Genomic DNA, 17,525 nt, shown 5'->3' with positions numbered 1-17,525 from the left:
AACTAATTGTTCCGCATTTGTCAATGAGAGCATATGCCGTAATTTTGATATATTTTAAGATGGAAAAATGCGGTTTTACAGATACTAGACACGTGACTTTCAAATGAAAGATTGGTATCAAAGAGCACACCCAGGTTCCTAACCGACGACGAAGACTTAACAGAGCAGCCATCAAGTGTTAGACAGTATTCTAGGTTATTACGTGTGGAAGTTTTTTGTCCAATAATTAGAATTTAGTAGTTTTTCAGAATTTAGTAGTAGGAAATTACTAGTCATCCAATTTTTTTTATATCAGCTATGCATTCCGTTAATTTTGTGAATTGGTAGGTTTCATTAGGTTTTGAAGAAATATACAGCTGAGTATCGTCAGCATAACAGTGAAAGCTAATTCCATGTTTCCTAATGATATCTCCTAATGGTAGCATGTACAGAGTGAACAGCAGCGGTCCTAGTACTGAGCCTTGTGGTACGCCATACTGAACTTGTGATTGATAAGACATCTCTTCATTTACTGCTACAAACTGATAACGGTCAGATAAGTATGATTTAAACCATGCTAGTGCAATTCCACTAATGCCAACATAATGTTCGAGTCTATTTAAAAGGATGTTGTGGTTAATGGTGTCAAATGCAGCACTAAGATCAAGTAATACTAATAGAGAGATACAACCACGATCGGATGATAAGAGCAAATAATTTGTGACTCTAACGAGAGCTGTCTCGGTACTATGGGACGGTCTAAATCCGGACTGAAAATCCTTGCAGATATAATTTCTTTCAAGGAACACAGTTGTGAGGATACTGCTTTTTCTAATATCTTTGACAGAAAAGGCAAATTCGAGATCGGCCTGTAATAGACTAGTTTTGAAGGATCAAGTTGCGTTTTTTTAACAAGCGGTTTAATCATAGCTATCTTAAAGGTTTTTGGTACATATCCTAGAGACAAAGATGCATTAATGATATTAAGAAGAGGATCTATGACATCTGGAAGCCTCTCTTTCAGCAGCTTAGTCGGTATAGGGTCTAACATACAAGTTATTGATTTAGATGATTTGACGAGTTTGCAAAATTCTTCCTCTCCTAAAGCAATGAATGAATCAAAATTTCCCTCAGGGAGACTACAATGCACTTCCTGATGTGATACTGTATTAGACTGTACTAGACAAATTCTCTGATTCATTCTGACTTCTGACCTGTAATGCTCCTGAATCATAATCATCCACTGTTTGCTCGTTGGCCAGAGGAGAACTGGCCCCCGACTGAGCCTGGGTTCTCCCAAGGTTTTTTTCTCCATTCTGTCACCTGATGGAGTTTTGGTTCCTTGCCGCTGTTGCATTGCCTTCTGGCTTGCTTAGTTGGGGACATTTAATATTCAACAATATTATAGATTTGCCTTAAAATCTGCCTTAAAGGTGGACGATGATGAAATTGTTTTTTTTGTATTATTTTCATGTTATCACTGTGAAGCTGCTTTGATACAATCTGTATTGTAAAAAGCACTACACAGTATAAATAAAGGTGACTTGACTTGACGGTTGCATAGTTATAATTTTTTCCCTGATATTATCGATCTTATAAGTGAAGAAGTTCATAAAGTCATTACTGCTGTGTTGCTTGGAAACTTCTGGGTTTGAAGCTTTATTTTTTCGGTATTTTAGCCACTGTTTTAAATAAATACCTAGGATTATGTTTATTTTCTTCTAATAGGGTTGAAAAATAAACAGATCTAGCAGCTTTTAAAGCCTCTCTGTAAGCAATCAAGCTCTCCTTCCATGAAATCCGAAATACCTCTAGTTCTTCTAAGCTATCTGGGATGCTGAGATGATGAAACTGATTAGGAAGATTATTGATAAAGCAATCAATAATCTGCAATTATAAAGCAATCTGCTATTTAGTAGCAGAAGTGATCGGTCTAACATATTTATAACACGGAGTCGGCTTTGCAGCCTTGGCTAAATGTAATTTACATGAGACTAGATAATGATCTGAGATGTCATCGCTCTGCTGCAGTATTTCAACGGCATCAACATCTATTCTATGTGATAGTATTAGATCTAGAGTATGATTACGGCAATGAGTAGGTCCTGACATATGTTGTCTAACTCCAATTGAGTTTACTTTAAATGCCAATCCCAATGCATTTTTTTCATTATCTATGTGTATATTAAAATCACCAACAATTAGTACTTTATCTGCAGCCAATACTAATTCTGATAGAAAGTCCGCAAATTCTTTGATAAAGTCTATATGGTGCCCTGGTGGCCTGTACAGTAGCCAGCAGAATTTTCAGGCATGATTTATCGTTTACACTAGATATTTTTAAATTAAGCACCAGCACTTCAAAATAATTATATTTAAAGCTAGATTTCTTAGTGGTTTTGAAAATATTACTATAAATTACAGCAACACCTCCTTTGCGTTTCAGACGAGGTTCATGTTTATAACCGTAATCTTGTGGGGTTGACTCATTTAAAGCAATGTAATCGTTTGATTTTAGCCAGGTTTCTGTCAAACACAGCACATCTAGGTTATAATCTGAAATCAAATCATTAACTATTAGTGCTTTTGAAGTAAGAGATCGAATATTCAGCAACCCAAGCTTTATCATTTGCTCATCCGTATTATATCTGTTTTTTTATTTGTTGAACAATAATTACATTTTTAACCTTAGATGGGTTTGAACGTTTTTTGGATTTCCAAATTCGGGGAACAGACAAGAGTCTCTATGTGATGGGATTTATCTGACCTTTTTGACGTGAGGCCGCAAGCAGACAGTCGGAAGCCAGTCTCTCTGCTTCCTGACCTGAGCCCCAGATTGTCATGTTTTAGCTCTACGACTATGAGCCAAATTACTAGAGAGAAGAGCAGCACCATCCCAGGAGGGATGAATACCATCTCTTTTCAACAGGTCAGGTTTTCCCCAAAAACTTTTCCAATTGAATATGAATTCTATATTATTTCGCGGACACCACCCAGACTGCGAGCCATTGAGTGAACACAATCTACTAACTATCTCATCACTCCTGTGAACAGGTGGGGGCCAGAGAAAATTACAGTGCTTGACATCGTACTTGCAAGTTCACACACCTCTTTAATATTCATTTTGGTGATCTCCGACTGGCGGAGTCGAACATCATTAGTGCCGACGTGAATAATAATCTTAGAGAATTTACGTTTAGCATTAGCCAGCACTTTTAAATTTGCTTTGATGTCAGGCGCTCTGGCTCCCGGCAAAGATGTGACTATGGTGGCTGGTGTCTCTATTTTCACGTTCCGTGTGATCGAATCACCAATTACCAGGGCACATTCAGCATAATTCTCAGTGGGTGTTTCACTGAGCGGGGCAAATCGATTCGTTATCGGAACGGAAAAGTGTTTTTTTGATCCGCGACTAGAGCGATCTCTCACTGTCACCCATCTGCCCTGCTACACGGGATCTACTTCAGCCGGAACCGACTCATGTAAAGAGTTCACTAGGCTAGGTGCATCCAAAAAAGTATCTAAAGCTCTAGCACTCTTCTTACTATTCTCGATTAAAGTTTGGATGCGTGTCTCTAGTTCTGAAATCTTCTCCGTCAGCCTGACTGTCTCCTTGCATTTATTACATATAAATCCTATATTGCCGACAGAGAAGGCTATGGTAAACATGTGACATGAAGTGCAGGTGACAATAACAGGACAAGACATTACTCACCGTGTTTGTTGACTGATTCTTACTCACCTGGGCTTATATGAACTCAAAGGCGCGGGCACGCGAGAGAAAAATAAATAACTGAGCGCACGGGTGGTGCGTTAACAGGCTAGTGAGTTACTAGCTTGTTGTGCTACCAATAACGGAAGCTAGCAATGTCAGGTTAATCTGAGATTTTGGGTAAACTGTATTTAGTAGTATAAACAACTAGAAATTATAATAAATGATGGTTCTAAACAGAAAGAAATACGAGGCTTAGACGGCGCAAACAGACTCACAGCAGCAGCAGTCACAGAGGCAGACAGGAGCAATCGATCCCAATCGAAATATAGAACAAAACCAGCTAGGTGAATAAAAAGAAAACTAACTAACTAGGTGAATAAAAAGAAAACTAACAATTACAATAGGGGTTTGCCCCCTAATAAAGTAAACTAGCAATTACAATATTAATTATGCATAATGACATGCAACACTACAACAAACCCTAATCCGAACACCTATACATGTTGTTAATTAATATTAATCAGTACTTTAATATATAATTACACTATAACAAGGACACCTTAAAATAAAGTGTAAATTAATTTCTTTAAAAAATATCTTACCGATTACGATTACCCAAAGTTTTTAACGATAGGAGAATTCTATTCTGAATTCATTATTTTATGAAAGTTATGAAAAATTCCCTCCACCGTGTCATGTATTGTGCTTAATGGTGTTCTGCGGTGGAAAGGACGATGGTGGAAGTGACATTTGGAACAAATTTGGAACACAATTACATTTTGCTAAAGAAGATTTCACAGCTCACATTTTATGTGTTCTAGATACAATTACATTTAAATATTATATATATTTACTCTGAATAATCTAAACAAAACTACAGCATAATATTTACCTTGACTTTTCTTTGTTCCCTTTCGTTGTCACTTAGAGTTACGCCGAATGACGACAAAATGGGGTTCGCTTAGAAGCCTATCCTCTTCGAACAGTAATAAAACGAGCCAATGGCAAGCAAATGCCATGGGTCTGCTGAATTTGCATAGCGTAACTCACCTTGTGGGTATAAAGGAAGTGCACCGGCAACATGAAGATATGTTTTCGCTTTCGGAGCCAAGTGTATTCTTCACTCCACAAGCCAACTGAGATCATCTCTATTTCCTCTTCGAGTCAAGCTTCTCTCCAGGTGTTGGTGTGACAGCGAGTCCCTGCGATTTGAGCAGTGATCTGCCAGTGTGTGTGTGTGTTCTCTCCCTGGTCGCTTCAACATCTGCAGAGACTTTCCTCCTCTAATAAAAGAGCAGCACGTGGCACGTCTTTTTAAAGATGCATCGCCTGTGCCCTTCTAGTTGTGGCCGATTGTTATCTTACTTAGATGGGCACAATTGCTGGTTTGTGCTTAGAGCAAGATAAGTAGTGCTTGTGGATGACTCATGTTTTCCATGTGGGAACATGGCCATCGTGACACTACGGTCAAGACTCGAAAGAGTGAGAGTCCCCTCACCCACACCCGATCTACCTCCTCCATGAGAGCTGGTACTTCGGCTGGTGGCCAGGGTGACGGCAACACCAACCGACGATTCGTCTTCCTTTCTCAGGGACGGGGCACCCTATGGCACCCTTGGGTAGGTTTGAGTACCCTACAACCAGCGGTGGTGGCTACCATCACTTCCGCTAGAGCATCGTCCACGAGACATTTCTACGCGTTGAAGTGGAACCTCTTCGTCTCCTGGTGCTCTTCTCACCGAGAAGACCCCAGACAATGCCCGGTCAGTATTGTGCTTTCCTTCCTGCAAAATGGGTTGGAGTGAAGGCTGACTCCGTCCACCCTGAAGGCTTATGTTGCCGCTATCGCCGCACATCACGACGCAGTCGATGGTAAGTCCATGGGAAAGCACGACCTGGTCATCAGGTTCCTGAGAGGAGCGAGGAGACTAAACCCTCCTCGCCCTCCTCTCGTTCCCTCTTGGGACCTCTCAGTGGTTCTAACTGCCCTGCAGAGTGCTCCCTTTGAGCCTCTGCAATCAGTGGAGCTTAAGTTCCTGTCAATTAAGACAGCACTCCTGGTTGCATTGGCCTCCATCAAGAGGGTAGGGGACCTGCATGCATTTTCTGTAGATGAAGCGTGCCTGGAATTCGGGCCGGCCTATTCTCACGTGATCCAGCGACCCCGGCCTGGATATTTGCCCAAGGTTCCCACCACTCCCTTCCGGGACCAGGTGTTGAACCTGTATGTGCTGCCCCTGGAGGAGGCAGACCCAGCCTTGGCATTGCTCTGTCCAGTACGCGCCCTCCGTGCTTACGTAGACAGAACGCAATGTTTCAGGACCTCAGACCAGCTATTTGTCTGTTATGGTGGGAAGCTGAAGGAAAAGGTTCTCTCCAAGCAAAGGTTGTCTCACTGGATAGTGGACGCCATTGCCTTGGCTTACCAGCAGCAAGGTCGACCGTGCCCCCTTGGTGTGAAGGCCCACTCCACCCGGAGTATGGCCTCCTCTTGGGCTCTAGCGCATGGCGCCTCGCTAACAGACATCTGCAGAGCTGCCGGCTGGGCGAAACACAACACATTCGCCAGATTCTACAATCTCCGAGTGGAGCCAGTGTCCTCCCGTGTACTTGCTTCAACCAGCCGGTCCTAGGACCTGCTCAGGTGTCTTCGCTTGCTCGCCATTCCACTCCACGGACAGGATACATGCGATATTCTCCTCAGGTGAGCCTCATAAGCCCTGAGTTCCTCCCGCGTTGTTGACGTCAAGTTATGCCTCCGGCAGCTTTTCGCGATTGGCTAGGTGCCGCCATGTGCATGGTTCCCCCTCTGTGACCCCCACATGTGTAAGCCTCTCTGAGCATGTGTCTTTCCCTTGACAAGCTACTCTGCCACCCCTGGGGTTGAAATATTCCACGCTTCTCCGTATGCACCCCCCTCCGGGTCATATGTGTATTCTTAAGTCCGCCCTCCCCCACCCCCCCTTCGGGCAGGCACTGATTGCATATTTCCACTGAGATATGCTTCCCAGTGTACCTTGGTATTCCTGTGTTAAGTAGGAGTCCCTCGTCCGTGCTAGTCTCATGACAGGGAGCTCAGACTTACACTGGAAGACAGCCGAGATGGCGTGATTGGACTGGGAACCCCATTTCGTCGTTATTCGACGTAACTCGAAGTGACAACGAAAGGGAACGTCTCAGTTACGGATGTAACCCTCGTTCCCTGAGTAGGGAATGGAGACGTTACGTCTCCCTGCCATGACCGCTGTACTGCTTTAACAGCCTGAGTTCAGTCTTGGCTCCTTCAGCGAAAAAACATATCTGCATGTTGCCGGCGCACTTCCTTTATACCCCCAAGGTGGGGAGGAGTTACGCACACCTCACATCTCATTCCTACATCCCAACATGTTTTTTTATTGACACTATAGTCAGACTGAAAAACTGAAATAATGAAAAATAAAGTGGTGTTTAAAGATATTTTAAATGTCATCTTCATTTAGCTAATGAAAATAAATATTAAATCTGTTAGTTTTAATAATAATCAATCCCTGATACATAAAAGTTCCTGAAGTTTAAGAAATGCCCATACATTGAGGAGTAATTTCTGATAAAATTTACCCTAAATCTGACTCTCCTTGCTCTCCAGATGGAGCCTAGAAATCTGGCCCTGGTGTTTGGTCCCACACTAGTGCGGACCTCAGAAGACAGCATGACCGACATGGTCACTCACATGCCAGACCGCTACAAGATTACAGAGACTCTTATTTTGCATGTATGTCCTATTCAGATTGCTTTTCTCTTCTGTATCCGAAATATTTATGAATGCAATCAATGGTTTTGCTTTTTAACTAAGAGATTTTATACGTTTGTTTTTCAACATTATGCAGCAAATGCTACTGATGGTGCTGAACTTGTATTGAACCTGTAACTTTCCTTCAATGTTAGCAAAGATAACATAAGAAAATATATCCTGTCATTAAGGCCCAATCTCAATTCTATTTTATACCCCTTTGCCTACCCCTAGTCCTTCCCTTTGCCCCTTGAAACAAAGTGGAGACACCACTTGACTTGTCTTCAGCCCAATCCCAGTAGTGGACACTACACGTCATCGCTAGCTCCTACGTCAAAGGAGATGCGGCGATGTTTATCACAAACTTCCAAGATGCCTTCGTTAGCTAGTCAGCTCAGTAGTGTGGGTTACAGCATAACAAAATTAACGTTTCAAGGTTAATGGCTTAAATTATACTATGACTGACATAATAATAATAATAATAATTCATTACATTTATATAGCGCTTTTCTGGACACTCAAAGCGCTTTACATAGAAGGGTGGAATCTCCTCAACCACAACCAATGTGCAGCATCCACCTGGATGATGCGACGGCAGTCATATTGCGCCAGAACGCCCACCACACACCATCTTACTGGTGGAGAGGAGACAGTGATGAAGCCAATCAGTATATATAGGAGGATGATTAGGAGGCCATGATGGACAGAGGCCACTGGGCAAATTTGACCAGGATGCCGGGGTTACACCCCTACTCTTTCGAAATACATCCTGGGATTTTTAATGACCACAGAGTCAGGGCCTCGGTTTAACATCTCATCCGAAGGATGATACTATACAAAGCTATAATATACAAAGCTATATTATGACATAAGTCTTGAAACATAGAGTATGAATCATACAGACCACTTTTATGTTCTTTTTAGTTCTTGACAGACCCATTCAGTTTCATTATAAAGAGCAGTTAGTACAATCTATATGTAAGGGGTAATGTACATCCAGCTGGTTGTTATCGCAGAATAAACCTGCTATCTGGCCCTTCCTTCCTTCTACCCCTACCCCTACAACCAAAAGAGAATCGAGACAGGGGTAGAAATGGGATTGGGCTGAAGTACTCTTTCTTTGTTGCAGCATATGTGGTTCTTCAGTGATGAGCAGGAAAAGGATGAGAAGGTACATTATGTCTTTTTTAATCATTTAAAATATTTATTAAGTTTAATAAAGGATTTCACACTTGAGATTTCCCCCAAGCAGACTTTACGACAGTATTCGGTCTGTCTCATCATCAATTTAATGGGTTAGAATTATGCTTTATTACAGTTCAGTGGTCAATCTTTCTATATTAGCTGATTAAAGTGGCCAGGATGGACAGGGCACGTCAAAACTCAAATATCAGCCAACATCCATCGGTTTATGTTTCTTCTGCAGACACCAGAGGACCCGCAGAACATACAGCCTGTTCCAAATATCGACCACCTCCTGTCTAACATTGGCAGGACGATGCTGTTGAGAGACTCCTCGGGTGAGAGATACTGACATGAAATGAGCTTGTTCGCACAGGTGTATGTTAAGTAAAGAAACAAGTTGAGATGTGAAGAGCTTGTTTTAACAAGCTTCATGAAATCCTCCTCCTTATTTGGTATTCTTTTTCTAACTGGGAGATGGTTTTCACTGTAATCTCTATTTACACTTCCCTTTAAAAAAAGAAAAACTCTGACTACAGCTGCATGTCTCTTTACATTCATATCCTCTTCTTCTTTTCATCTTTCTCTCTCTGGATTTTTTCTGCATCATTCTACTAGCTGAGCCAATGGATCAAAGTTTGCGGTAGGCGCAGGAATAGTTTTTTAATAGTTATTTTACCATCTGCTGCAGCTTATTACAACATGTTGTTTCATATTCTGATATTCAATTTTGTAATCTTAAACCAAGAAACAGCATCTATTCTTTCAGAATTGTTTTTAGCTCTTAAAGGTGAAGTGTGTAATTTTGTATGTTAAAATATGTTCTTATCTCCGTTTAAGATGCAAAACAGACAAATACTAGACAAATACAAGTAGGTTGTAAATATGTGTAAAATGCTCTGTAGGGGTATTAGTTTAGTTTATTTAAAAGTTTGACAAGGCAGGATGTTGAAGGACAAAACCCTGAAATGTATCAAACCAAACACAACCTTATGTACCTAATTAAAAATTAAAATAGAAGTAACAATCTGGAGGTCAGGAGCAAAACAGGTGCATAGAAAAACCTGAAATACATCAGGCTTCATACAAAGAGAACCTGTAAGTTATTTATAAAACAGTTTAAGAGCATGTGGAATTAAAGAAAGTTCATGTCTTTTTGATTTACTCCTGGGCACAACAAATTCCCTACGCTGCCGTAGTAGGTAAGTAGGTGTTGGAGCCACAGACAGGAAACAATGCAGTGGTGATGAACTGTCCTTGAGTAGTTTTGTAAAGGTACATATAGTGGCCTTGTCGCGCCTCTCACTCAGTGATGGGAGAGAAGAAGTTGGAACATCTATTATCCGACAGCAACGTTTTTGGACCCTCTCTAACTCATCAGAGAGACCTTTGGGTAGCCCACCCCATACTGGACTAGTGTACTCAAGAACTGGCCGTATAAATGTCAAATATATTTCCATTACAACATCACATGGGAGACCCGCATTTTTAGCAACACAGAGATAGTGGATTCTAGGACGCACCTTCGAAATCATGTACTTAATGTGTGCGCCCCACGACAGATCAGAAGAAATTTGAACTCCAAGCAGTTTAAAGGTGGAAACTCTGCTAATTATTATTGCAATAATGGTATTGCTCTGTTGGTTGTAGTATAAAGGCAATATTGTCTCAACCAAAAGTCTAAGTTTCAGGTGGGACTTTCTATCCTCCTAATCAGTTAGGGGGACATTTGTTTAAAAACAGACATTATCATAAATTCCATTGGTGACACTAGCAGTGCAGAAATACACACTTCAGCTTTAAAGACATACAGCACAGATTACACTCCCAAATATCTCCATTTATCTTGCTTTAAAGTCTCAGATAAAGCTCAGTGTCTAACAATGAGCTCCCTGACTGTATTGTTACTTTTCCTCCCCTATACAGATTTCACCACTAGTGACTCAGCTAAATCTAAGGTAAGAAGATCAGGGTCTAAAATTAACTTTTGCGAATTGAGAAAATTTACCAGCCATAAATATTTATTAGTGGGTATTTTGCAGTTATTTTATTATATGTTTTTTCTTCTTCTATTTTTAATTATATATTGTTTTGTATTAAACAGTGGCATAGCTATTTTTAATTGCATGTTGTTTAACGCAAATACCCCTTTTTAATTTTTATTTTTAATTTTGGTGGTTCATGTGTGGAATATTCCACATAGTGCCCAAGTTATTATTATTATTATTTACCTTTATTTTACCAGGAAATAATCCCATTGAGATTCAGAATCTATTTTTCAAGGGAGTCCTGGCCAAGACAGCAGAATAATAGTTCCATATTAAAATTACATATACAAACATAAAAAAATAAATAAAAAAACATTTTGGCAATTTAACATAATCTCAACATAATCACCAGCAGCGCTCAGTAACAGCACATGTGCATTTAGTACTCAAATAGTAATTTATCCTCATTTTAAATTGTGTCATTGTCGGTAAACAGTCAAATTTTAGCTGATTTTGCAATTTATACCAGGAAAAAGGTGCAAAAACTTTAAAGGCACTTTCACCGAAGACAGTTCGCGTTCGTGGGATATCATACATGATTCGCCCATATGATCTAAGATTACATTTCCTGGTAGTGACTTTAAGAGTCAGAAGAGAGCACAAGTAAGGAGGCAGTTTACAAAGTATGGCCTTAAAAAGAAAAATAAAGTCTAATACTGTTAGTGAAAACAACTACTTATTTATAATTTATAATATAATATTATAAATTATACAATCAGCATAACAATGAGTAAAAAGTCTAACATAAAAATTAACAGGAATTAGTATTTATTATCTTGGTAACCCTTTTGCTTTAATGACAGCAGCACATAAGATGCATGAGCTCCACAAGTTTGTGTCAAACCGGATGATCGTGGAATCCAGCATGATTTCAAAATTATCCAAAGAGCATATTGGGCTTTAATTGAAGAACATCTGACTATCTGTACAAAGAGTCACATGATCAATGCCACAAATTTTCATTTCAAAATCAATTTTACATCATGACCTTGTTTATAAAAAATAAATAAAAAAATCCCAAAACTTTATTTCTAGATTTATTTAAAAGATTTTGAAATCCAGATTTTCATGCCTCCTGAATAAACTTTCTGATAATTTTTTTTTTTCACTGAATCACAGGGAACTTCCACCTCTCAGAAAGACCTAAGTGCCAAAGACTTCCTCCCCCTGTTCATCATATCAGCCGTGACCCGAAAGAGAAAGAAACTCCAAAGCACCTTCCCCGAAGGCAGCAGCACTGATGAAGACTCTGAACATGAACCAATCAAAGCCAGCAACTATGAGGAAATGAGTGGCAACAGCGAGGTTCAAGGGGACAGCGAAGCAAGACAAAGTAAACTTCCACCCCGAAAATCAGAAGAAGAGACAGAGGAAGTCAGCGAGATGGAGGGAAAAACAAATCAGGTGGTGGAGGGCCAAGAAGAAGAAAGTGTGACAGAGAAGAAGGAGGACGTTATTTTGCAGAAGGAAAATGATGAGATGAAAGTGGAAGTTTCTGAGAGAGAACAAAGGGGTCGGATTCACTCTCTGTGCTCTCCGAGTTTCCTTTATTCACACCACCACAGTGTGTCGAGGTTCGGAGCCTCATTAAAGTGGACCAAGTCCTCTGCCTCCATCTGTTCCAATCCACCACAGCCTTTGAATATCACTCGCAGTCTCACAAGGAGGAAACTGAGAGAAGAAAGAGTGCGACCTCACTCGCTATATGTAGAGCGGAGCCAGACTAGAGAGGAATGGGCCTCTGACACACACCTGGACTTCTCAAGAGTCAAAGCATCTCTCGTTAGAGGTCAAGAGAAGCAGCGTCAGGTTTTGTTGCCCGGTTGGAGGAGCAAGGAGCCGTCTCTTCAGCAGGTCTAGATGTATCAAGAGCAGGTCAACCGAACAGCTGATTGCCTTTGGGGAGCAAGCAACAAGCAGGCTCAACGGAGACAAGCCGCTAGAGAAGAGACTGGAGCCACCACACAGTTCTAGTTAATATGCACTGGGAGGGATGACCAAGCAATAAGACACTATAAAACATGAAACACATAAACAACCCCTTGCCAACTTCAGCCCTTCTCAACTGTAATGCTTTTTGTCCCCTCACCCCCTCCTGCACAGCCTGGCAGCAAAAGCTACAATGCCACAACCATACGACATAACACCACTCTCATGATATCAACAAGTGACAAAAGCATTATTAAGCACAAAGTAGCACCTACAAACAGGTGCAGTAAAGTACTTTGAGTATCTGAGTTTGAAAATGCCATTCAGTGGTTCCTCTTTAAAGGGATACTTCACCGCTGGAAAGATGAATGTGCATTTAAATTGGGTGATGTATGTAGAAGAAATGTGAAATTAATTTAGAAGTTAGTGCCTGCGAAAAGACTGCGAAAAGCCAGAAAATGTATTTATGGCTCATGTGAATGAAAGACTACAACTCCCAGAATGCACTTGCTTCGCTGCCCTACGAGGCCACGCCTACCGGTTACAGAGGCCAGTATCGGAAGAATTAATACAAATAGGTTACTAGTTGACTCGAAACTGAAAAGATGCCGTTTTATCGTAAATTTCCGTGACGAGTCTGCCCGGGCTCTTCCCCCTGACCACCTCTCGCTCCTCTGCTGCAGCGGCTGCTCCGGCCGCCTCTGGTTCCTCATCCGCGGCTGTTCCTCGCTGTGTTGCGAATCGTGCGGGTGGCCACGAGCGTCGGATTCGCGCGCCGGATTTCGAGATGTCCGGGATTTGGCTTTTGGTTTCTGCGGTCGCCATTCATTTTGTTTACATGCAAGCCATTTCAATCGGACTGAATTTATTTCCGATTGGTGAATCTGAATGTAGTGTTTACATGAACGCTAAACAAGTGATCGGTTGATGTGCGTTTTAGCATTGTGAAGCAAAATGCATGACCTGCAAAGCTGGCACGTGTCAGTGTCAAATAATGCAATAATGTAGGCGTAGTGAATGGCGACTGTGGAAAGCAGGAGCCGAGTCCCGGACATTATGGCCGATCTCGAGGTCTGGTCTGGTGTGCGTGTCCGATGCGCGGATTGCGGGGGAGCGGGAGGTGGCTGGAGCAGCTGCTGCTGCAGCGGAGGAGCGAGACCTGTTTGGGTCTCCCCAACTACTCAGGACCATACGTCCAAAGAGGACGTATGGTCACCCCTACTACTCAGCTTTCTCCACAGTGCAAGAGCCTGTTAGCTTAGCTGACACTGTTTGTACATTCTCTGAGTGAGATCCCACCCACTATGGGCAGGTTAAAAACATGCGGAACTAGCTCCTTTTACTGGCTGTAGTTTTTAGCCTCTGGCCAGGAAATACTCCGATGACGGAAAATTAAGATTTTTGCGTCATATGAAGATTTTTTCTAGACAAAAAATACATAAATCTCTCATCTCAGGGGGACATGAGGCAGGGAAGCATGGTAATTTGAAAATACTACAGGTTTTCAATACAAAGCTTAATGCTATTCGGTGAAGTATCCCTTTAAGAATACATAGCATAAATATGTAGCGGATAATTTACATTCAGGCTGTCAGTCACAAAATAAGTTTTGTGGCAATGACCATCTGACTATATTAGTCGGACTATATTAGTATTATAGTATACACAGTAATATGTATTCAAGTTTAACTTATTTTATAATCTTAAATTATCTTAAAGCTTTCACAAAGAATAGTCCAAAAAAATGTACAAAACAATCAGCCAGGCAAATTCACAATCAAGGCATTGCAATCGGAATCTGCTTGATAAGGAATTTCGATTGAGGGTGTAAGATTTCCCCTCACAGCTTTTGCATCAGGTTTAAGTTGGTCACGCAAATTCGCAGTGTTGACCAACAGAAAGCTGCTCGGCTGCTTGACTTCTTTGTGAGCTGTGGTTCATACATTGCTACAGATGCCAGTGAATACAGTGCCCACCCACTTTTTCAGCAGCCTTGGTTTGCATTCATTTTTTCCATTAGGGATTTTTAAAAGGCCTTTGTTAAAGAGTTAAAGAGATATATATATACACACACACACACACACATACATACACACTGCCGTTCAAAAGTTGGGATTGGTAAGATTTTTTATGTTTTTAATAGAAGTCTCATATGCTCACCAAGACTGCATTTATTTGATTAAAAATACAAACAAAAACAGTAATATTGTTAAATAATGTAACAATAATAATAATAATATATATATATATATATATATATATATATATATATTAAAATGTTATTCAGTGTCACATGTTCCTTCAGAAATCATTCTAATATGCTAATTTGATGGTCAAAAAAATTAATTATTATTATCAATCGTGAAAACAGTTTTGTAAAAAACAAATTCAGGATTCTTTGATTATTAAAAAGTTGTATTTCCTTTATTTGAAATATAAAATTTTGTAAAATTTTAAACGTCTTTGTCACTTATGATCAATTTAATGCATCCTTGCTGAATAAAAATATTGATATATTTTATTCCCCCCTCCCTCCCTCCCTCCCTCCCTTATTCTTAAAATTGTACACAACAGTTTTCAACATTTATAATAATAATACATGTTTCTTGCGCATCAAATTAGCATATTAGAATGATATCTGAAGGATCATCTGACTTAAAATATATTCAAATAGAAAACAGTTATTTTAAATTGTAATATTTCACAATATTACGGTTTCTTTTGTATTTTTAATCGAAATAAATGCAGTCTTAAATGCAGAGCATAAGATAAAAAAAGTATATACAGGTGAAACTCAAAAATGTTTTATATCGTGCAAAAGTTAATTTATTTCAGTAATTCAACTTAAAAGGTGAAACTAATATTTTAAATAGACTCATTACATGCAAAGTGAGATATTTCAAGCCTTTATTTGTTATAATTTTGATGATTATGATTTTAAATACAGAAATGTTGGCCCTCTGAAAAGTATAATCATGCATATGTACTCAGTACTTGGTTTGTGCCCCTTTTGCATGAATTACTGCCTCAATGCGGCGTGGCATGGATGCTATCAGCCTGTGGCACTGCTGAGGTGATATGGAAGACCAGGATGCTTCAATAGCGGCCTTAAGCTCTTCTGCATTGTTCGGTCTCATGTCTCTCATCTTTCTCTGGGCAATGCCCCATAGATTCTCTATGGGGTTCAGGTCAGGCGAGTTTGCTGGCCAATCAAGCACAGTAATCCCATGGTCATTGAACCAGGTTTTGGTCCTGCTGGAAAATAGAGTCAGCATCTCCATGAAGCTTGTCTGCTGAAGGAAGCATGAAGTGCTCTAAAATGTCCTGGTAGACGGCTGCGTTGACTCTGGACTTAATAAAGCACAGTGGACCAACACCAGCAGATGACATGGCTCCCAAAACCAACACAGACTGTGAAACTTCACACTGGACTTCAAGTATCTTGGATTGTGTGCCTCTCCATTCTTCCTGCGCCTCTCCATTCTTCCTGCAGACTCTGGGACCTTGGTTTCCAATTTTCCAGCAGGACTTGGCACCTGCTCACACTGCCAAAAGAACCAAAACCTGGTTCAATGACCATAGGATTACTGTGCTTGATTGGCCAGCAAACTCGCCTGACCTGGGGCCTCATTTATAAAACTGCGTAGTATCCTCACTAAAAGTGTACGTGTGCCCAAAAGCCAAAAATGGCGTGCACAAAAAAATATTCAGACTTATAAAACCGTGCGTACGCCAGAACCTGCGCAGAATTCACTTTATAAATTCCAGTCAGCAGAAGATTGTGCGCACATGCGTCTTCTCCCCGAAATAACATATATGGAGCTTACAACGCCTAGTTTTACTATGCATATCCTCATCTGCATATCATTTGCATATGATTATTCATCCACGTGATATGTTTAATGGTACAAGACATTAGGAATATATGAAATACGGATGTGCCGTGCAGTCACATTACATTAAAACATTTAGTAGCCCATCTTTGCCTTGTTTTTGTATAAATAAATCAAATAGTGTAAAATACATTTCAGAGAAAGTTTTTCTCAATCTTTTCCACTGGCCAAATAGTATTTTAATTTATTTATATTTTTAATGGAAAAAGATAGACCTTGTTGTGCATTATATTTCAACAATCTGCTATTATCATGGTAAGCAATTATCTCTAGTTAAAACATTAAAACACAGCATGCCAGAGGAAAAATGTTCAAAAAAGCATTGCATCCACGAAAAATATTTATTGAATACATTTTTTTCTTCTCAGTAAATTTCATGTAGTTTATGTTTATCTCCATTAATGAAAATGGCATATTTAATCTACATGTTTATATCAGAAGTAAAACATAGTTTAAATTATTTTATTTAAACTGTTATTGTGAACATGCACTGCATTTATGATTAGGAATAATGAAGATTTACAGTTTTACTTCATCTGCTTAGATATGCTTCAGTTTCACTAAACGGCCCAACGAGCTCGCTGGCATGGACATTTAAGGTATGAAAAATTTGCTTTAAGTGATAGGCTTGGTGAGTGAAATTATATTTGTATTATCTTTCTGTATATGTCTAATTTTCTTTAGATTTTCTGTCTAAAAATGACCAAAAAGACAACTCCCATCTCACCATCGGTGTCGCCAAACTGCTCCGTCTCCAAAACGTTCGTACGCATGGGTCAGAGTTTGCGTGCAGGTGCGCACATTTCCCCATCAAGTTTGTTTTTATAAATCACAACTTATGCGTCGGAAGTGGCATACGGCTCTTTCAGGGCCTGTTTTGTGCGTACGCAACGGTTATAAATGAGGCCCCTGAATCCCATAGAGAATGAGGCATTGCCCAGAGAAAGATGAGAGACATGAGACCGAACAATGCAGAAGAGCTTAAGGCCGCTATTGAAGCATCCTGGTCT

General features: G+C 40.2%; 1 protein-coding gene across 1 annotated transcript in view; it reads left to right on the top strand.

Moving 5' to 3' along the window:
* The window catches only part of arhgap23b (Rho GTPase activating protein 23b), a 322,411-nt gene extending 309,533 nt beyond the window's left edge, over positions 1–12,878 (top strand). Inside the window, exons 20-24 of the mRNA XM_079596330.1 lie at positions 7,320–7,445; positions 8,593–8,634; positions 8,890–8,983; positions 10,572–10,603; positions 11,813–12,878. Of these exons, the coding sequence (XP_079452456.1) occupies positions 7,320–7,445; positions 8,593–8,634; positions 8,890–8,983; positions 10,572–10,603; positions 11,813–12,553 (1,035 nt within the window). The 3' untranslated portion in view covers positions 12,554–12,878. The remainder of the gene's footprint in view (positions 1–7,319; positions 7,446–8,592; positions 8,635–8,889; positions 8,984–10,571; positions 10,604–11,812) is intronic.
* The last annotated feature ends 4,647 nt before the right edge of the window (positions 12,879–17,525 follow it).

The sequence above is a fragment of the Phoxinus phoxinus genome (assembly GCF_949152265.1).
Source record: "Phoxinus phoxinus genome assembly, chromosome: 21".
Classification (NCBI taxonomy): domain Eukaryota; kingdom Metazoa; phylum Chordata; class Actinopteri; order Cypriniformes; family Leuciscidae; genus Phoxinus; species Phoxinus phoxinus.
The sequence above is the reverse complement of the archived record's forward strand: the minus strand, read 5'-3'. Positions and strand labels throughout refer to the sequence as shown.